The 22,104-nt window shown below is 44.8% G+C and overlaps 1 protein-coding gene across 7 annotated transcripts in view; it reads left to right on the top strand.

Moving 5' to 3' along the window:
* CSNK2A1 (casein kinase 2 alpha 1) overlaps nt 1-1,639 on the top strand; it is a 51,176-nt gene extending 49,537 nt beyond the window's left edge. For all 7 annotated transcript variants that reach the window (XM_073580775.1, XM_073580776.1, XM_073580770.1 and 4 more), the window contains one exon: nt 136-1,639. In XM_073580775.1, coding sequence (XP_073436876.1) covers nt 136-251 — 116 coding nt within the window. In that variant the 3' untranslated portion in view covers nt 252-1,639. The remainder of the gene's footprint in view (nt 1-135) is intronic.
* Nucleotides 1,640-22,104: the final 20,465 nt, after the last annotated feature.

Below are 22,104 nucleotides of genomic sequence, written 5' to 3'. Positions count from 1 at the left end.
TAGTACCGATTTATTTTATAATTATTTTTCACATGTTTAAACACAAGTCTTAATGAGCCTGGAATAGACAGGATTTGTAAATTTAGGCCTTTGTATTAATGTCAATCCATTACATCTTTCTTGCTTCCATTTCAGGGATTTCCACGGTGCCAACTCCCTCAGCTTTGGGTTCTTTAGCTGGATCACCTGTCATCTCTGCAACCAACACCCTCGGGACGCCCGTAGCAGCCACTGCCGGAGCACCCCAGTAGGGAATCATTGTCCTGGCGCTTGGTCAGGAAAGGGCAACAGATCTGGGAAGGAGAACCCTGATCCTCAGCCCCTTGTCCTGACTTCAACATCCACCAAATGTGGAGGGTGGGGGCTGCCCAAAAGAGCAAGAAAGGCCCCTGGACGCGCCGTGTCAGAGCAGTTGCTTGTGGATTTATAGTAGTTCCGTCATTATATATAAAAAAAAATATTATAGGCTGAATAATTTTTGTTTCAATTTTTTTTTTTTTTTTTTTTTTTTTTTTTTACTTTTGTTACGGCTCCTGGTCCACAGGCTGCCCTAATGTCTCTGGGATGTGGCTCCTGGACTTGGCCCACCCTGTTTCCTCAGCTGTTTCCTGGATAGATTTTTTTTTATATATATAATTTGTTCAGTCCCCCTTTTCATCATGACCCTTCTGTGTCCCCCCCCACCTGCAGAGGGAGGAGTGAGGGGACCTTCTTGAATCTGTACCTAACCTCTTCCCAGGCGCAATTCCACAAATGACAGTTTCCAGGTATATGGGTGGATGAATGAGACCATTACTCTGGCCCGCATGGTCCTTCTGTTAAAACTAATAATGGCAAAAGCGAAGCCTCAACTTCTAGTTTTACTTGATCCCACATTGCTTTATCGTTCCCTGTAAAGAGACTATGGTAAATCCTCAAAATAAAAATCTAATTTTGACCCTGATGTCTTTCCAGATATCATTCCCTTTCCTTTACACAGCTAAAAAAAAAAAAGATGCAGGAGCCGTGCCAGTTTTCAAGTGGATTATGAAAAGCCACCAGGTGGTGCTCACAGTAACCCATTTTCTTGAATTGTACCCCATTAGTGCATGCTTGGAAAGGAAAAACACCCCCACACACACACTTTCCGGCTCGTCCTGCTTTCTTTCCAAAGAAAAGCTGTTCCACAGAAACGGGAATGTTCCCTGGAGAGACCTGGTTATTCACAACATTCAATGATTTCTTCCATTGCCCTGGAAGTTGCTTCCTCCAGATGCCTGTCCGGCAGGACAGTATCCTCACACGTCTCCTCACATCCTAAATAACCTCACAATTTGCCTAATTTAGGGACTATAGCGACAACCACTGATTAGCTCCCAAGATGCCGGTAACACTCCCTCCCCTGAAAATGTACCTCATAGCTTTCATCTACTGTGGGGACCTGTCTCTTGGGACACCCTATTTTTTCCACCTTGTTTACTCATCAGGAATCTGTTGAAAATTTACATTTTTTCCCCTTCCTCCCCTCCTTTGCACCCATCCCCTTCCCCTGTGTCCAGCAAGAGCTGTCCCAGTGACACAGACTATGCTTTTTCCTTCACATGTGACAGATCTAATGTTGGAACTATTTGGTGTAAATAAACATGGTTTTATTTATCAAGGTTAGATTCTGTCTGCTATGTAAGACGCTTTCTTGGGTTGGGTTGTGGTGTGGGGGGCTTGATGGGGGAGGTTCAGAATTCTCCGTAATGTTTGGATTTTGTTGCAATTTTTTATTTTTACTTTCACGTGTCTGTTGATATGAGCACAGATATAGGATGTGGTCCCAGACCCACCTGTTTCTGCTCACTATAAATCTTGCAGTTATATAAAAAGTGTTTGTAATATATGCCTGCTGTGTAAGGCTGCTATTCTACGGGAGCTACAGGTTATAGTAAACACTTTCGGCACTCAGAAATGACACTTCTGTAGAGTTTCCATTTGATAGAAAGAAACTATTCACAGCCGACAAAGAAAACGGACAAGACAAAAATTTCCAACGCTTCGGCTTTGTCAAGGAGGTCTGTCCCAGGGTGAATTGGCTTTAGCGGTGCACTTTTAGTCTAGAGCTTGGTGGCATGTGCCACCCATTCTACGGGAGTGCACAGAATCGGTGACTGCATATTTTAGGTTCCAGGCTATGGTCACATCACGTCTGTGGCTCTATCATGGGCTTGGCTCTGAAGTGCTGAAAAAAAAAAAATGGATTCATGTGTATCTGCAGACGGGACCATTGACTTTAATGAAACAGGAAACAGGTGCAGTCACTTGTGCTCAGACAAATTTTTCGCCGTGTCTGCCTTTTTGAGACTGGTATAAAACCCGTTCACAAACCTTTTGTACCCTGACACTGCCAAACTGAGGTCAGAAAGCGCATACAGTGACTGAGCTACTGATGTGGCAAAAAAGTGACGTGAACATAGCCATATGCTGTCGGGGTCTATATATTGATCACTACCTTAGTACAGGGAGGGGCTTTACACTCATTTCTGGAAGCCTTAGGTTTTGGTGACATTTGGTTGAGGTCACTTGAACTGTGAAATTTCCAAGGCATTGCAGCCACAATGCGCACTAAATTGCCACCTGGATGAGGCGAGCAATTGTACAATTTCCACACTAAGGGAAACATACTGTATTTTTGAATACAGTGAAGCCTCAAAGGTCCCCACCCAAAATTATCCAAAAAATTGTAATGACGGTCACAGCCAGCCGTGCGTTCGGAGGGGAGTCAATGCAGCTCCCGCTGGGTGCCTCAAAAGAGGATAAGAGTTGCAGTGGTAGTGGAGCCCGGTCAGAGGGAGCGCAAAGAAGGGAGAGTATAGATTTAAAATCTTATTTTATTGCAGTCCACAACGCGTTTCGACTGACATCTGTCTTCCTCAGGTGGCAGTGCCACCTGAGGAAGACAGATGTCTGTCGAAACGTGTTGTGGACTGCATTAAAATAAGATTTTAAATCTATACTCTCCCTTCTTTGCGCTCCCTCTGACCGGGCTCCACTAGCACTCCCACCCAAAATTAGACTGAGAAGTGTCATCTAGAGGGCTATTGTTAAATTAGTTGGCAGGTATGCATCATCTCTGCTGGAACTGAAATTAAGCCACAGGGCAATTCAGTCATCCAATAGATGGTGTTTTTGGCTAGAGTACATGTTTAACGTTATATAATTAGGCATAAAATATACAGCCTGCACAGTAAAGAAGGCGGCCTTCTTTTCTTGGGTTTATACCTGAAACTATAAAGAGAAATAATCTTTGTATGAGAGCTCTTGTATGCAATATGCACCCGTTCTTGGGCTACATCAGACAATGGTTTATGGTAACGTTGGTGTCCAATATAGAGTGTATCCTATGTAATTACAAAACCCGCTCTCCTGCTTGCTTCATGTGGATGAGGCATCTGTCGTCCACACAATCTCCCCGGCATTGCACTACTGCGCAGGCGTACTTGTCTGACCTGTTGAGGGCAGAGCAAAGAAGAGTACTGCGCAGGCGCTGGGAAATGTCAGAGCCCCGGCACCTGTGCACTGCAGTACCTTGCTCTGCCCTCAACAGGTCAGAGAAGTACCCCTACGCAGGAGCACAATGCTGAGGAGACACTGAATGACGCAGGGACGCGTTATCCACAAGAAACTGGACGGCCACAAGAAGATGGGAGGCGCGGACCAAGACCAGCGACACCCCTCGAACCGGACCGCCCTGCAGGTGAGTATAATTTGTTTCTCTTCTCTTACAGGTCATGTTGGGACAGATATACAGCATTATAGAATGCTATATATCAGTCCTGAAAGGTGGTGGCCTTACTTCATATCAGCCTAGCCTGGTGACAGGTTCCCTTTAAGTTATACACATTAACTTACTATTCTCAGTTCAGATTTGTTTTTTATTCATTTCATTGTGCATTCAGTGCATATATGGGTGTGACCGCCCTCTTTCTGAGCTGGGAAAGCCATCCAGTCTGGCCTACACTGTTACTTGTGGTTCAGCCGCTCGACCCTTGTTCACATTCACGCCACTTGGCAAGTGAGAAGGTTTTAAATACTAGAGTAGGGACTGTCCCACAAGGGTTGCCGTGACGTGGCGGGATGGCTTGTACATTATTTTGATCAAAATTATGTTTACTAAACACCCTTATTATTATTACCTTTATGCATTATTTGCAGTATACATTTTTTACTTTTTAGTTAAGGATATTTGTGTTTTTGCTTTTTGTTTTCTCTGGTTAATGGTCATGTGTTGATATGCGCTTACATTGTGCATACACATTAACTTACTATTCTCAGTTCAGATTTGTTTTTTATTCATTTCATTGTGCATTCAGTGCATATATGGGTGTGACCGCCCTCTTTCTGAGCTGGGAAAGCCATCCAGTCTGGCCTACACTGTTACTAGTGGTTCAGCCGCTCGACCCTTGTTCACATTCACACCACTTGGCAAGTGAGAAGGTTTTAAATACTAGAGTAGGGACTGTCCCACAAGGGTTGCCGTGACGTGGCGGGATGGCTTGTACATTATTTTGATCAAAATTATGTTTACTAAATACCCTTATTATTATTACCTTTATGCATTATTTGCAGTATACATTTTTTACTTTTTAGTTCAGGATATTTGTGTTTTTGCTTTTTGTTTTCTCTGGTTAATGGTCATGTGTTGATATGCGCTTACATTGTGCATACACATTAACTTACTATTCTCAGTTCAGATTTGTTTTTTATTGTTTTTTATTTTTTTGTTTTTTATATCGGAAAACATGTTTGTTTTTTAAGTTAGACAAGTCCTTATACCTCACGCTTGGCCCTGATTAAAAAAAAAAAAAAAAAAAAGTGTGCTTGCCTCCTTTGCTGGTGCCGCTCCTGCTGTGTCTGCACTTGCTCTTACGGCGTTCCTGTGGTGTTGTGTGACACATGACCAATCGGTGCTGGCTTCACTGACCCTGCCTCTTGAAGAATTGAACAGGAAGTGAGCAGCTGCAACCCAGACTTACTTTTCATGTTCGATTTGTCTGAAGGCAGGGCCAGTGATGCCAGCGCTGATTGGGTGCTGAGGCTACAGTAACTGCACGATACTACGCGCGTTAAAGGGAATCTGTCACTGGAAGCTGGCGGCCTATGTAAATGGACTGTGTCCGGTCCGATGGGCGGTGTTTTTCTCCACCCCATCTGTGGCCCCCATCTACGATCTTTGCCGGTATTAGAAAAGTTCAACTCCATAGTTCAGCGTGCGCAAAACAATCTTGCTTCGCGCACTATGCTTTGCCCATCTGCGGACAAAGCTGAAAATCATAACTGCATGCGCCGGTACACTATGTCCCTGAACACAGCTAAATACTTCCGGGACATAGTGTACCGGCGCATGCGCAGTAATGAGTAACTCTGGAGTTGAACTTCTCTAATACTTGCAAAGATTGTGGACGGGGGCCACGGATGGGGTGGAGAAAGAAGAAGAAACACCGCCCATCGGACTGGACATAGGCCATTTACATAGGCCGCCAGTTTTCGGAGTCAGATTCCCTTTAACACTGCCGCCAGCATGGATGTGAGTATAGGTTTTGGGTTTTTTTTTTTTATTGAGGCCAAACATTTAAAGAAGGGGTTGTCCAAGTACTGGACAACCTCTGTAAAGCTGCTGGTCCTAAAATAATGATGGAAACCATTCACCACATTCTGGTCCAGTAGCTACAGTTGTGGCCAAAAGTATTGACACCCCTGCAATTCTGTCAGATAATACTCAGTTTCTTCCTGAAAATGATTGCAAACACAAATTCTTTGGTATTATTATCTTCATTTAATTTGTCCTAAATGAAAAAAACACAAGAGAGAATGACGCAAAAAGCAAAACATTGATCATTTCACACACAACTCCAAAAATGGGCCAGACAAAAGTATTGGCACCCTCAGCCTAATACTTGGTTGCACAACCTTTAGCCAAAATAACTGCGACCAACTGCTTCCGGTAACCATCAATGAGTTTCTTACAATGCTCTGCCTGAATTTGACCATTCTTCTTTGGCAAACTACTCCAGGTCCCTGATACTTGGAGGGTGCCGTCTCCAAACTGCCATTTTTAGATCTCTCCACAGGTGTTCTATGGGATTCAGGTCTGGACTCATTGCTGGCCACCTTAGAAGTCTCTTCCTGGTTCTCTCAAACCATTTTCTAGTGCTTTTTGAAGTGTGTTTTGGGTCATTGTCCTGCTGGAAGACCCATGACCTCTGAAGGAGACCCAGCTTTCTCACACAGGGCCCTACATTATGCTGCAAAATTTGTTGGTAATCTTCAGACTTCATAATGCCATGCATATGGTCAAGCAGTCCAGTGCCAGAGGCAGCAAAGCAACCCCAAAACATCAGGGAACCTCCGCCATGTTTGACTGTAGGGACCGTGTTCTTTTCCTTGAATGCCTCTCTTTTTCTCCTGTAAACTCTATGTTGATGCCTTTACCCAAAAAGCTCAACTTTTGTCTCATCTGACCAGAGAACATTCTTCCAAAACGTTTTAGGCTTTTTCAGGTAAGTTTTGGCAAACTGCAGCCTGGCTTTTTTTATGTCTCTGGGTAAGAAGTGGGGTCTTCCTGGGTCTCCTACCATACAGTCCCTTTTCATTCATACACCGACGGATAGTACGGGTTGACACTGTTGTACCCTCGGACTGCAGGGCTGCTTGAACTTGTTTGAATGTTAGTCGAGGTTCTTTATTCAACATCTGCACAATCTTGCGTTGAAATCTCTTGTCAATTTTTCTTTTCCGTCCATATCTAGGGAGGTTAGCCACAGTGCCATGGGCTTTAAACTTCTTGATGACACTGCACACGGTAGACACAGGAACATTCAGGTCTTTGGAGATGGACTTGTAGCCTTGAGATTGCTCATGCTTCCTCACAAGTTGGTTTCTCAAGTCCTCAGACAGTTCTTTGGTCTTCTTTCTTTTCTCCATGCTCAATGTGGTACACACAAGGACACAGGACAGAGGTTGAGTCAACTTTAATCCATGTCAACTGGCTGCAAGTGTGATTTAGTTATTGCCAACACCTGTTAGGTGCCACAGGTAAGTTACAGGTGCTGTTAATTACACAAATTAGAGAAGCATCACATGATTTTTCGAACTGTGCCAATACTTTTGTCCACCCTCTTTTTTTATATTTGGTGTGGAATTATATCCAATTTGGCTTTAGGACAATTCTTTTTGTTTTTTCATTTAAGACAAATTAAATGAAGATAATACCAAAGAATTTGTGTTTGCAATCATTTTCAGGAAGAAACTGAGTATTATCTGACAGAATTGCAGGGGTGTCAATACTTTTGGCCACAACTGTAAGCCAATATGGTGTGGCTGCTAGATGGGGGCACTGTGAACCTTCTACCTGCTGGTAGCTGCAGTGTAACACGACCTCGTCGTCAGGTTGGTGGCCCGTAGGGTGCCTCGCTGGCAGCCACAGAATACTGACATGGTTGCTGAACCAGGGTTTTATTCTATTCATACAGCTTTCCCTAAACATTTATGAAAAGTGATGACTGATTTAGGCTGTGTGCACACGATGCAGATTTGCAGTGGATTTTACCGCGCAGAAACGTTGCATATCCGCATTGTGATGTACAGTACCATTAAAAGCAATGGAAAAAAAACCCGCTGTGCAGACGCTGCGGATTTTTCCGCGGTACAAAATCCGCAGCATGTTACTACTTTTGTGCGGTTTTCTATCTCCCCTGTCACCAATTCCGCAGGGGGAAAACCGCACAAAAACCCGTATGAAAACTGCGTGAAAAATGGAAGAAATCCGCAGGAAAAATGCAGGTCATTTGACCTGTGGTTTTCTTCCATTCTGCATGGAAAAATCTGCAGAACCAAAAAGTACGTCTGCACTCAGCCTTAAAGTCTCAAATGATGGTGCACCTCATATTTGCACTATGCTGTGACATTTCTAGTGTGTAAATGTAAACCTAAGGCATTAATATTCCCTTTTCTGGTGGATGGGTTACTCTGAATACACGTAACACAAATACCTGCCTCATTGTGAAGGTCCATCCTGTTTGAATAGCTCATCAATTTATGAACTCCAGAAGCAGATTGTGTTGGCTGGCACCCAGCAGCAGATCCTTTTTAAAAATGTTAATTTTTTTACACTTTTGTCCAGCATGGTCTGTTCTGAAACTTTGCAACTCGCTTTATTACGGGATTTTTCTTACGTGCAACATTTTGTACCTGTCTTCAGCTGGCAAGCAGTCACCATTGCGCTATCTCCTTACACTACAGTAAGACCCTCACCATCCCTTGTATATGGTCGTGGAGCACTGGATATGCCTCCACCCAGAGCTGTATACAGCTCTGGCCAAAATTAAGAGACCACTGCACAGTTTTATAAAAATCAGTTTCTCTACATGGTTGACAGCCATTCCATTCCAGTGTCAGTTGAATTCCAACCAGACTACACTTCATTCTACGTAATGTGCGTCTGACTAGGTGATTCCTTCGTTAAAAAAAATTGGGATCGAGTAAAGTATAAAAAACCCAGCTGTGGTGTTCACAATCCTCTCGCAATATGGCAAGCTGGATGGCAAAACAAGTGCTAGTAATATCCCAAAAGAAATAGGAATGAAAAAATAACTATGCCAAAGGAGTTGAAAAGAAAAGTCTTGAGTGAGGAAAAGAAGGGCTCAATTCTGGTTTTACTAGCAGAGGGATACAGTGAGTGTCATGTTGCCTCCATCCTTAAAATTTCTAAGACGGAAGTCCATTACAACAAGGTCAAGCAGCAGACATTGGGGACAACAAATCTACAGACTGGGAGAGGGCAAAAACAACTAACCACTGACTGGGATGACCGTTATCTTACTCGAATGTCACTCAACAAACGCAGGATGACATCAAGTGAGCTACGAAAGGAATGGCAGCTGGGGTGTGAAGTGCACGTCAAGAACAGGTCGTAACGCTCTAGAGACCAGGCTCAAGTCATGTAAAGCTAGAAAGAAAGCCTTTCATCACTGAAAAGCAAATGAGAGCCAGGCTGAAGTTTGCAAAGACCATAAGGATTAGACAATAGAGGACTGGAGTAAGGTAATCTTCAGCTTTCACCAACATCTGGTCATCTAGTGGTTAGATAAAGACCTGGAGGGATGTACAAGCCACAGTGTCTTGCACCCACTGTGAAATTTGGTGGAGGATCGGTGATGATATGGAGATGCTTCAGCAAGGCTGGAATTGGGCAGGTTCTTATTTGCAAAGGATGTATGTATCAAGCCGCATACAAGGTTATCCTTGAAAAACAGTTGATTCCTTCTGCTCAGGCAATGTTCCCCCAACTCTGAGGACTTTTTTTTCCAGCAGGACAATACGCCATGCCACACAGCTAGGTCAATCAATGTGTGGATGAAGGACCACCACATAAAATCCCTGTCATGGCCAGCCCAAGCTCCAGACCTGAACCGCATTGAAAACCTCTGGAATGTAATCAAGAGGAAGATGGTTAGTCACAAGCAAAGAAGAACTGCTTACATTTTTGTACCAGGAGTGGCATAAGGTCACCCAAAAGCAGTGTGAAAGACTGGTGGAAAGCATGCCAAATGCATGAAAGCTGTAATTAACCCCTTAGTGACAGGGACAATTTTTTTAAATTCTGACCATTGTCAGTTTATATGGTGATAACTCTGGAATGCTTCAACAAATCCCATTGATTTTGAGATTTTTTCGTGGCACATTATAATTTATGATAATAGTAAATTTAGGTTGATATGTTTTGTGTTTTATAAAAAATATCAAATTTGACAAATGTAAAAAAAAAAAAAATGCAATTTTCTAACTTTGAATGATTATCCGTTTAATCCAGAGAGTCATTCCACACAAAAACATTAATAAATAACATTTCCCACATGTCTGCCTTACATCAGCACCATTTTTAAAACGCTATTTTATTTTGTTAGCCTTTGAGGAGGTTTAAAAATGTAGCAGTAGTTTTTCGTTTTTTCAAGGAAAGTTAAAGAAATAAATTTTGTATCGCCTTATTGGGGGACACAGAATACCATGGGTGTATGATGCTGCTGCTAGGAGGCTGACACTATGCAAAAACAAGAAAGTTGGCTCCTCCCTGGCAATATACACCCACCGACAGATACCAAGTACCTACTACCTCATCAGTTTGTGCTTAGTGTCTGTAGGAGGCGGACCGGGATCTCCCCAGATCCGCAGATTAATAACCCCTCTTTTTTTCCTTTAGGTTTATAGTCGAACCTTTTAATTTTGTCTAATTTATTTTTGAGGTTCTCTGTTGGGAAACGGTGTAGCTATCACTCTTGATTTTCCCATATTATGCGGCTGAGCGAGCAGTGTGGTGTCACCCACATCGCAACTCTCAGTACCGCAGGCTGGACCTTTTTCCCTATCACCATTCGGTGCTATGTCCTGACAGGTGGTCAGACCTTGCCAAAACAACTCCTCACCCCTATCTCGGGACAGGGCTGAGAGGAAGACGGCGGTCGCCAGTGGTTACCTCCTCGCTCCAAACAAAAGGACGCCGTCTTCTGCATGACACGGGTAAGAGGACATCTCCCAGCGGCCTGTCTGCTGGCATGCCCCTGCGATCATCCTCTTCAGGGACGTCAGGTAAGCCCTGAACGATCCCTTAGCCCCGCATGCCTTAGGAAACACAGTGGTCCCCTGTATTTGAATTTCCCGCCTCTCCTCCACTGCAGCCGCGCCTCACATCACAGCCGCGCTCATTCATACAGAGGCACAGGGTCACGTCAATCACCGGGAGTCTACCGGGACACGGGTGTCTTTTGACAGAGCGGGCGACACAAGCTCATCTTTAATTATCGGCGCCGCGGACATCAGCATTGAAGCTCGGGCGGGGAGGGAGACCGTTTACACTTTCACTTTTGATTTGTCGCGCTCCCTCCTCCCCTCTCTGAGCGCGCGCCTGTTTTACTCTGGGCGCGCTTTTCTCGCTCTGGGCGCGCATTTCTTGCGCCCATTCTGTCCTATCACAGCTCAACTTTCTTTTTAGAGACGTCAATCTTCCTGTTTTACCGCACCCCTCTCTGCCATTTCCCAATCACATCCCGGCGCCAAGTCCCGTCCTCCGAGCCCACAGCCAGCTTCCTCCTGCAATTTCACTGACTTCCTGCGCTGATTTGAGGACACGTAAGGGTCCGGCTGCTCGGTAGGCTTGGCGCTTAATGGCAATTTGGCTCTCCTCTGCAGTCCCGGTCTGTTGGTGCAGTCATAAGCCGCATCTTACCTATGCCCAACCCTTCAACGACTGTCTTTCAAGCCCACCGTTACACACTACGCCTGTGCACGCTGTAAAAAGTGGGCGTCCGGTCAGTCATCACCTCTCTGTACGTCCTGCAGTCCTTCAGCTATGTCGGCCTCTCAGGAGCACACCGATTCTCGGGTTGAGGGTACTCTAAACCCCCTCCTCCCCCTCCCAGAGTGGGCCGTTGCTATGTCTCAGTCGGTCTCTGATCTGACTAAAGTCTCTCAGTCCCTGGTCCAGGTCCTAGAACGTTTGCCTCAACTATCTACAGCCACCTGTGCACCGACCGCCTCTCAGGGCGAGTCGTCTACACCTGACCGCGACCTTCAGAGGGATAGGACGAGTAGGATTTCTAGGAAGCGTGTTCTGTCTGGCTCTTCTTCCAGTTCGCTGGGCCCGTCTGCTTCACCCAGGTGTCCCTATCCTTCCTCAGGGGACGACCTTAGATCAGACGACGATCCCCAATCGGGATCTAGTTCAGAAGTAGATAACATATCTAAAACACGGAATATGGTCGATAGTCTTCTCTCTGCTATCTTCCAAACCCTGGAGATTAAGCAGGACAAGCCACCTTCTCAGGAATGTTCTGTTCCATTTAAACGAGCAAGGCCTCCATCCCGAACCTTTCCAAACCACAAAGAGTTTGATACTACTCTAAACATTGGGAGCACCCTGAGCAATGCTTCTCAGGACGCAAGTACTTAGATGTCCTGTACCCCTTTGACGTAGATCTCTCCAAATGGACCAAAGCTCCCGAAGTGGATCCTCCCGTCTCTCGCATAGCCTCTAAGACGGTTCTATCCCTCCCAGACGGTGCATCGCTTAAAGATCCCACGGGCAGACAGAATCCCTGGCTAAGTCTATCTTTGAGGCATCCGGCGCCTCCCTCTATCCTATTTTCGCCTCCTCTTGGGTGGCAAGTCATTTCAGCTTGGGCAAAAATTCTTCGCAGGAGCATCTTAGAGGCAGCTCCTCAGGACGAGTTGGAAGACCAAATTAATCATTCAGGTAAATACCTTTTAGCCGCCTCCATGGACGCGGCTGGGTGCATAGCAAGGGCCAACAGCAACGTAATAGCCATACGCAGAGTCCTTTGGCTAAAGTCGTGGAATGTGGATACCACCTCAAAAAAGTCGCTTACCAATCTGCCATTCCAGGGTTCTAGGCTCATTGGAGCCAAACTGGATCAAATAATTTCCGATGCCACTGGTGGTAAAAGCACTTCTCTCCCCCAGTCCCGACCAAAACGCTTTTTTAACAGAAAGGGCTTCCGGCCGTTTAGGCCTTTTTGTCCCTTCTCATCCACAGACAGATATACCCAGCAAGATCGGCCTTCCGCCTCTAGAGAGCGAGAGCAGAAAAAACCATGCTACAAACCCGCCCCCCGCTGGAGATCCAGAGGGCAATACTCCAGGTCTTCAGGCGCCCGTTCCGGTAGGTTTTCCTCCAAGTGACGGGTCACCCCCACCTGGAAGTTTTTCCAGGGTGGGAAGCAGACTTTCATTTTTCGTGTACGCTTGGCTGTCTGTTGTTGACGACGCTTGGGTCAAGGAAATCATCATATCCGGATACAAAATCGAATTTGTTTCACCACCAAAAAGCCGTTTTTTCCTGTCTCGATCTCCAAGTCAGCGGTCCCACATTCCAGGTTTCCGTCAGGCCGTCTCCTCCCTTCTTTCCGCCGGAGTGATTTTTCCCGTTCCCTCAGACGAACGGTTTTCAGGGTTCTCAAATCTCTTCGTAGTCCCGAAAAAAGATGGCACCTTTCGGCCCATCCTGGTCAGCAAATTGCTCAATCGCCATGTAAAGATCCTCCACTTCAAAATGGAGTCACTTCGATCGGTGATAGCCTCAATGGAACCCGGAGAGTTCCTCTGCTCTGTGGACATACGGGATGCCTATCTGCACATCCCAATTTGCTTGCAACATCAGAAATATCTTCGTTTTGTGATTCAGGAAAATCACTACCAGTACACTGCCCTTCCCTTCGGTCTAGCCTCCGCTCCCCGTGTTTTCACGAAGGTGATGGCTACAGTCATGGCCATCCTTCGTTCCAGGGGAATTCTCATCATTCCTTATCTGGACGATCTCTTGATCAAGGGCTCGTCCCGTCAAGACTGTCTTCTAAGTCTTCAGGTAACCCTGGATACTCTCTGCCGCCTCGGATGGATAGTCAACAAGGAGAAGTCCATTCTCAACTCCACTCAGCATCTGACTCTTCTGGGCATGGAATTTGACACGAATCTAGCCCGAGTGTTTCTTCTGAGGGAAAATTTTGTGGCTCTGTCCAAGGGAATCCGAGCCCTCAAACGGCCAACACCCATCCCCCTTCGATCCTGCATGAAAGTTCTGGGGAAGATGGTTGCTTCCATGGAAGCAGTGCCTTTTGCACAGTTTCATCTTCGCCCCCTCCAGCTGGCCCTCCTTTTAGCCTGGGACAAAACGACATTGTCCTTGGACCGCCCCATTCTCCTCCCTCCCAGAGTGAGGCAATCCCTGACTTGGTGGGCAATGCCTGCGTCAGTCCTCCAAGGGAGATCCTTCCGCTTCAGTGGCAAGTCATTACCACCGATGCCAGCCTACTAGGATGGGGAGCGGTTTTACATCAGAGAACGGCCCAAGGACGTTGGAATCCACAGGAAGCTCTTCTCCCTATCAATCTTCTCGATCAGAGCAATCTTCCTGGCCCTTCTTCACTGGCAACCTCTTCTCGTCGGCAAGCCGATCCGCATTCAGTCGGACAACGCCACGGCTGTGGTATATATAAATCACCAAGGAGGCACACGCAGCAATCAGGTGATGTCAGAAGTGGCCAAGACACTGCGCTGGGCAGAACGTTACGTTCCGGCAATCTCCGCCGTTCACATTCCAGGGGTGGAGAATTGGGCAGCCGACTTTGAGTCGTCAAGGCCTAGCGTCAGGCGAATGGGTTCTTCATTCCACAGTATTTGATCAGATATGCCAGCGCTGGGGCTCTCCGGATGTCGATCTCATAGCATCTCGAATGAACCACAAGGTTCCGCGCTTCGTAGCCAGGTCCAGGGACCCTCTAGCCCTCGCTTGCGACGCACTGGTAATTCCGTGGTCCCAGTTCCAACTTCCTTATCTGTTTCCGCCTCTTGCCTTGATCCCACGAGTGGTCAAAAAGATAAAATCGGAAGGCGTACCGGTGATTCTAGTGGCGCCAGACTGGCCAAGACATCCTTGGTACACGGAGCTGGTGAACATGCTCGTGGATGTTCCCTGGAGGCTTACAGACCGTCCAGACCTTCTCTCGCAAGGCCCCCTTTACCACGAGAATTCTCAGTCTCTGAGTTTAACGGCATGGCCGTTGAGGCCGCGATCCTGAAAGAATCAGGTCTGTCCAGCCAGGTTATTCAGACTAGGATCAGAGCCAGAAAGCCAGCCTCTTCCCGCATTTACCACATGTACTGGAAGGCGTTTTTCTGTTGGTACGAAAAGGGAGTCTTTCCAATGTCCTTTTCCATTCCATCCATACTTGGTTTTCTCCAGTCTGGGTTGGATGCGGGTCTGTCACTCAGTACCTTCAAGGGCCAGGTCTCCGCTCTATCTATCCTCTTCCAAAGAGAGCTCGCCTCCTTACCACAGGTTAAGACCTTCCTCCAAGGGGTCGCCCATGTGGACCCTCCTCATCATTCACCGATAGACCCGTGGGATCTCAATCTTGTTCTTAGCGCTCTTCGAAAGGTGCCGTTCGAGCCTATCCAGGACATTCCCTTATCTCTCCTCTCTTGGAAGATAACCTTGATTGCCATTACATCCATCAGAAGAGTTTCCGAATTGGCGGCCTTGTCATGTCGTTCCCCTTACCTGATTCTTCATCAGGATAAGGTTGTCCTCAGGCCTGTTCCTTCTTTTCTTCCAAAGGTGGTATCCTCTTTTCACATCAATGAGGATATTGTGCTCCCATCTTTTTGTCCTGCTCCTTCTCACCCTCTTGATAAGTCACTCCACAAACTGGACGTTGTTCGAGCCTTGCGTGTCTATCTCGCTAGGACCGCTTCATTTCGACAGTCCGATTCCTTACTGGTCATCTCTGAAGGTCGCCAGAAAGGACTTCTGGCATCCAAATCCACGATTGCTCGCTGGATTTGTTCTACCATTCTGGAAGCATTCAGGAAAAACGGCCCCCTCCGGGAGTGAGAGCTCACTCCAACCGGGCTGTGGCAGCTTCGTGGGCCATTCGACGCCAGGCTTCGGCCTTGCAAATTTGCAGGCCCGCGACCTGGTCGTCTTTGCACACGTTTGCGAGCTTCTACAGGGTTCATACCCAGGCCTCGTCTGATGCAGTCATTGGTAGGAAGGTCCTGCAGGCGGCGGTGGCACACCGGCCGACCTAAGCTCTTCCTGTTCTTTCATTCCTTATTGCTGTTCCCACCCTTGGGACTGCTTTGGAACGTCCCATGGTATTCTGTGTCCCCCAATAAGGCGATAAAAGATGGATTTTTGGTTCTTACCGTAAAATCTTTCTTGGAGCCTTCATTGGGGGACACAGCACCCTCCCTGTTTAAGTTGTACCGTGCTGGGTCTTTGAGTCCCTTGTTGGGTTGGTACATATGTTTAGAGTTTTCGTTGCTTCTCCTACTGCTTTCTCACCAACTGAGGTACTTGGTATCTGTCGGTGGGTGTATACTGCCGGGGAGGAGCCAACTTTCTTGTTTTTGCATAGCGTCAGCCTCCTAGCAGCAGAAGCATACACCCATGGTATTCTGTGTCCCCCAATGAAGGCTCCAAGAAAGAGATTTTACGGTAAGAACCAAAAATCCATCTTTTTTGGAGGGACCTATCAATGTTTGAAGTGACTTTGGGGGTGCTATATATATTGGGAAACCCCAAATGTGATACCATTTTAAAAACGGCAACCCCCTGACACATTGAAAACTGCTGTCAGGTAGTTTATTAACCCTTGAGGTGATTTTCAGGACTTAATGCAAAGTGGTATAGCAGGAATGAAAAAGTGTTTGTTTACCACCTAAATATCGGTAACTTCGGAACTGGCCGCTGTAGCCGGCAGACTCTAAGGCTGCTATTTGGCCATGAACTGCTATGGCAAACATCAGAACCATACAATCGTGATCTGTGTGTGTCAATTAGATTAAAGCGGAAGCCCCCACAATTGATTAACCATTTATTTGATGTAGTCACTTTGACAGCAGCAACTAAGGGGTTAAACAGATATGGACGGTGTCAACACTGATCGTTTCTGATACAGCAAGTTGTCAGCTATAGTGGACAGCCGACAGCTGCCGGACTGTCACCTGTATGGGGATGCTATTCTTATATCTGAGGTCAGTTAAGACGTATTGGCTGTCATTAAGGGGTTAAAAATCATGGTTATTCCACAAAATACTGATTTCTGAACTCTTCCTGAGTCAAAACATTAGTATTGTTTCTAAATTATTATAATCTTGTTTTCTTAGCATTATTTGCGGTCTGTAAGCACTGCATTTCTTTATTTTCACCATTTCTCATTTTCTGAAAATAAATACAAAATTTAGTGCTTGGAAATTCGGAGACATGTCAGTAGTTTATAGAATAAAAGAGCAATTTACATTTTACTCAAAAATATACCTATAAAGAGAAAAATCAGACAAACTGAAAATTTTGCAGTTGCTTCTTAATTTTTGCCAGAGCTGTATATATAGATAGTGGTCACGTGCCAACTAAACGTTGGCCCTGCTCAAGCAAGTGAAATGAGTGAGCCTGGACACATCTAGTTGGAATGTGGCCAGTAGTATGCAAATCACATACTTGTGGTCACAAGCAATACCAGAGAATCCTGACTGTGTAATGCGCATGCTGTAAGGTTTCAGAAGTCTGCGGTCACATACAGTGACTGCAGACTTTTATCAGAAGACCAGACAATCCCTTTAAAGGGGCTCTGTCCTCACAAAATGACTGTTCAAACCATGTACAGGTGCTCCATGCATCAGGGTGGGGGCCAAATATTTAAATACACCTTCCTACCTGCTTGTTTTTGCTCTGTCGCCATCCCATCATCTTTGACAGCTCTGGCCTCATGGGAGTGGAGATGGAATCCAAGCATGTGGGAAGGTGTGTGTGTGTGTATGTGTGTGTGTGTGTGTGTGTGTGTATATATATATATATATATATATATATATATATATATATATATATATATATATATATATATATATATATATATAATGATTGGTCACACCTTTGTGCACCAAGTGGCAGTCCCTGTAACGGAAGGACACCTAGATTTTCATGAGCACAACTGTCCACGCAGGACAAAATTATTAAAAGGAAAGTCTACATATACACTACCATTCCAAAGTTTGTGGTCACCCAGACAATCTTGTGTTTTCCATGAAAACATACTTTTATTAATCAAATGAGTTGCCAAGTGAATTTAAAATCTAGTCCAGACATTGACAAGGTTGGAAAAAAAGATTTTTATTTGAAATAATTTTCTCCTTCAAACTTTGCTTTCGTCACAGAATGCTCCCTTTGCAGCAATCACAGCATTGCAGACCTTTGGCATTCTAGCAGTTAATTTGCTGAGGTAATCTGGAGAAATTTCACCCCAAGCTTCCAGAAGCCCCTCCCACAAGTTGGTTTGGCTTGATGGGCACTTTTTGCGTACCATACGGTCAAGCGGCTCCCAAAACAGCTCAATGGGGTTGAGATCTGGTGACTGCGCTGGCCACTCCATTACAGATAGAATACCAGCTGCCTGCTTCTTCCCTAAATAGTTCTTGCATAATTTGGAGGTGTGCTTTGGGTCATTGTCCTGTTGTAGGATGAAATTGGCTCCAATCAAGCGCTGTCCACAAGGTATGGCATTGCAAAATGGAGTGATAGCCTTCCATATTCAAAATCCCTTTTACCTTGAACAAATCTCCCACTTTGCCAGCACCAAAGCAACCCCAGACCATCACATTACCTCCACCATGCTTGACAGATGGTGTCAGACACTTCCAGCATCTTTTCAGTTGTTCTGCATCTCACAAATGTTCTTCTGTGTGATCCAAACACCTCAAACTTGGATTCGTCTGTCCATAACACTTTTTACCAATCTTCCTCTGTCCAATGTCTGTGTTCTTTTGCCCATATTAATCTTTTCCTTTTATTAGCCAGTCTCAGATATGGCTTTTTCTTTGCCACTCTGCCCTGAAGGCCAGCATCCCGGAGTCACCTCTTCACTGTAGACGATGACACTGGCGTTTTGCGTGTACTATTTAATGAAGCTACCAGTTGAGGACCTGTGAGGTGTTGATTTCTCAAACGACAGACTCTAATGTACTTGTCTTGTTGCTCAGTTGTGCAGCGAGGCCTCCCACTTCTTTCTACTCTGGTTAGAGCCTGTTTGTGCTCTCCTCTGAAGGGAGTAGTACACACCATTGTAGGAAATCTTCAGTTTCTTGGCAATTTCTCACATGGAATAGCCTTCATTTCTAAGAATAAGAATAGACTCGAGTTTCACATGAAAGTTCTTTATTTCTGGCCATTTTGAGTTTAATGGAGCCAACAAATGTAATGCTCCAGATTCTCAACTAGCTCAAAGGAAGGTCAGGTTTATAGCTCTTCTAATCAGCCAAACTGGTTTCAGCTATGCTAACATACTTGCACAAGGGTATTCTAACCATCCATTAGCATTCTTATACAGTTAGCAAACACAAAGTACCATAAGAACACTGGAGTGATGGTTGTTGGAAATGGGCCTCTATACACCTATGAAGATATTGCATTACAAACTAGACGTTTGCAGCTAGAACCACACTACCAATGTATAGAGTGTATTTCTGAATCATTTAATGTTAGCTTCATTGGAAAAAAACTGTGCTTTTCTTTCAAAAATAAGGAAATTTCTAAGTGACCCTAAACTTTTACACGGTACTGCAAGTCCTGTTGTGAAGTTTGTCGATGGACCTGACCTGTTTTTCCAGTTCATCCTGACACTCGATCATATTGACCTCTGGGGAATTTGAAGACAAGTCGTCAAATTGAACTCTAGGCCACCATGACTTTTTGAGACTACTACCTTTTGTACAGTGGAACGTTCTAGATTTTTTTTTTTTTTTTTTAGAAAGGTCGGAGTGATCCCAGATGTATAGAAAGTGCTGTTCGTGTCAGTGAGGCGATTGATGCTAAGCTAGACCTACGCATTACTAACATATATCTATAGAATCCATCACTTGTCTACTTGGGAAATATTCTGGAACGGGAGCAACATTTCTGGCATTAGAAACACTGGCACTCATTCTGACCTTGACCCTAGCTGTTCTGCTCACTTTGGCAAAGCTGGCTGAAACTCTTGTGAAAATGCCAAAAGTTCCAAAATTCTTGCGTAACTCTACACTGCACTAAAATTTTGCGACTTCTTAAAGCATTTTATGATCGTTTTCTGGCGTAAAAGTTTTGATTAATTGGGCTCTGTGTCTTGGATGACTAGTCCAAGAAAAGGTAGTCCCCTGTATCTTCTCCTCAACCAGCTCTCATAGAGTAATAGATATCACCCTTCTCACATAAGGAGACACCTTTGAGTCTAGGGAAATCGTCTCAGACTAGTCAGTGGCACACATGGTCCTTGGCCGACTTTTCAAAGTATGGTTTTTCTAAAAAGCCGCAGCTGCTAATGTCTGATTCATCCTGTTTGTCATTCGGAGCATCAATCTGTCAAGTTTCTTTTAGAGGCCACGTTCAGACTTTCAGTATTTGATCAGTTTTTTTTCCCTCAGTATTTGTAGCCAAAACCAGGAGAGGAACCAACCAACGTAAACTATAACAGAAACACGTCACCACTTCTGGATTTATCACCCACTCCTGGTTTTGGCTTATAAATAGTGATGTAAAATACTGATCGTGTGATTGTGGCCTAAGGCTCATATGCTTAATGCAGTAGGAGACAGATTTACAATATTGCTTCCCACCTAGAAGCAGAAATGGTTGAGTATAATTTTTATGGGTGATGAGGCATATTGGTTATCAGTATCTATAACGTAAAGACCTTTATGAGAAACGAGGAGAGTCTCTTGTAAAGAAGGATCTGGGTGTCCTTGCAGATCAGACTCTGAGGCCAGCAGATTATTGTCATGAATTAAGAGGCCTGGACTCGTAGGACAGGAACATAATCCTACTACCACTTTACAAAGTGTTTTTTGGCAACCTCATGTGAAATATGCTATTCAGTTCTGGACATCAATTCCTGGAAGGGTTGTCCTGGAGATCGAAAAGGTTCAAAGAAGAGCCACAAAACAGATGAGGCAAGGAGGATCTTGAATATGAGGAAAGACTAATGTTAAACATTTCTTCCCAAGACTAAATAAATGTTAAGGAACATGATTGATTTGAAACAAGAACATAAATGGCCCATACAAAATGAATGGTCAAAGCTGCTTCATGTAAAACCCCACTAAAAGACAAGAGGGCGCTTCCTCCATATGGAGGGAAAAAAAAGGATCAATCTCCATAGGAGGCATGGCTTCTTTACCTACTATTAGGACACATTCAGTATTTGGTCAGTATTTTACCTCGGTATCTGTAGCCAAAACCAGGAGCGGAACAATCAGAGGAAAAGTATAATAGAAACCCGTCACCACTTCTGGATTTATCACCCACCACTGGTTTTGGCTTACAGATACTGAGGTAAAAAACTCACCAAATACTGATAGCGTGAACATCTAGCAGGAGCTGGTCCCGGTGAGAACCAACAATGGTTTAAAAAAATGGTTTAGAAGAAAATGAAATATTTACTTAAATCTATAAAATTCTTGTTCTGAACGATCCAGTCAATTGACGCTTGGCATCAGGAGAAAAAAATTGAAGGCAAATTGGTTCATGGCTTATGATTGTACTTACCCTATATTCCTTTTATCCTTCAGGAGAACTTGATGGACATGTCATTTTTTTTACCCATACTAACTGAATGCATTTTTGGATAAAATATTTTTTTTTTTATGAGTATGTTTTCATAAAAAAATGGTGAACTCTTCCGCTTCTACATCCTGTGTGTATCATAGTGCATAACAGACTGTGAAATGAGCTAATGGTGGATCTAACTTTGAACTCCTTCTAATGGCAGATTTTGTAACCTTTATCTCTCCCCTTAGTTGACTTCTAGCTGAAAATTAAGATCATCATCTTAGAAGATAATCACAAAAGAAAGAATAAGGTTACAGACATGGCGGTCAGAAAGAGCTTAGTGATTCAATAGTAATACAGTCTGTTATGTACTGTGATACACACAGGATGTAGAAGCTAAGCAAAAATGTATAATAAAATCCTATTACAAAATTCAATTTTTGGCTAAAAATTCTTTTTGCTGCAGAAAAAAAAGCTCCTAAAGTAGTCCAAAATGCAAAGGCACATTTTAATAGCAGCCATGACAGCCTGAGTGTGGAATTGCTACTCAGTTCAGTGGTGCTGTGTCCCTTTCAGCTCCACCTCTGTCCCCTAAAGACATGGCCCAAAATGTGCGTTTAAATGCAGTTTGAAAAATAAAATGCAAAGAGAGGTGCAATGAGTGTACCTGTGTTAAAATTAATTCGCTAACTGAATCGACAGGGTGCTCACCTTACAGGGTTGTGCCACCCTTGCACAACCACGGTGTGAACGTAAATGGTAGTTGGGGAGCGTGTCCTCGCATCCCAGAAGGGCACTGTACGTGGCTGTCAGCAACCTCTGCTCTCCTGGTCAGTCCATCTCTCACCGGCTTCCGGATGTGAAGTTGAGACCGATCCCAGCCGTAAGTGAACACCAAGGATCCCGCAGCTTCCCGGCACCGCCCAGCAAATGCAGCTGCTCCCACAAGCAACTGCCCTCCAAGCTGCTCCTGCCGTTGATCCTCAGAGGAA

This window comes from Dendrobates tinctorius, unplaced genomic scaffold (genome assembly GCF_039654945.1).
Source record: "Dendrobates tinctorius isolate UK_male_01 unplaced genomic scaffold, ASM3965494v1 ptg000065l, whole genome shotgun sequence".
Classification (NCBI taxonomy): Eukaryota; Metazoa; Chordata; class Amphibia; order Anura; family Dendrobatidae; genus Dendrobates; species Dendrobates tinctorius.
The sequence above is the reverse complement of the archived record's forward strand: the minus strand, read 5'-3'. Positions and strand labels throughout refer to the sequence as shown.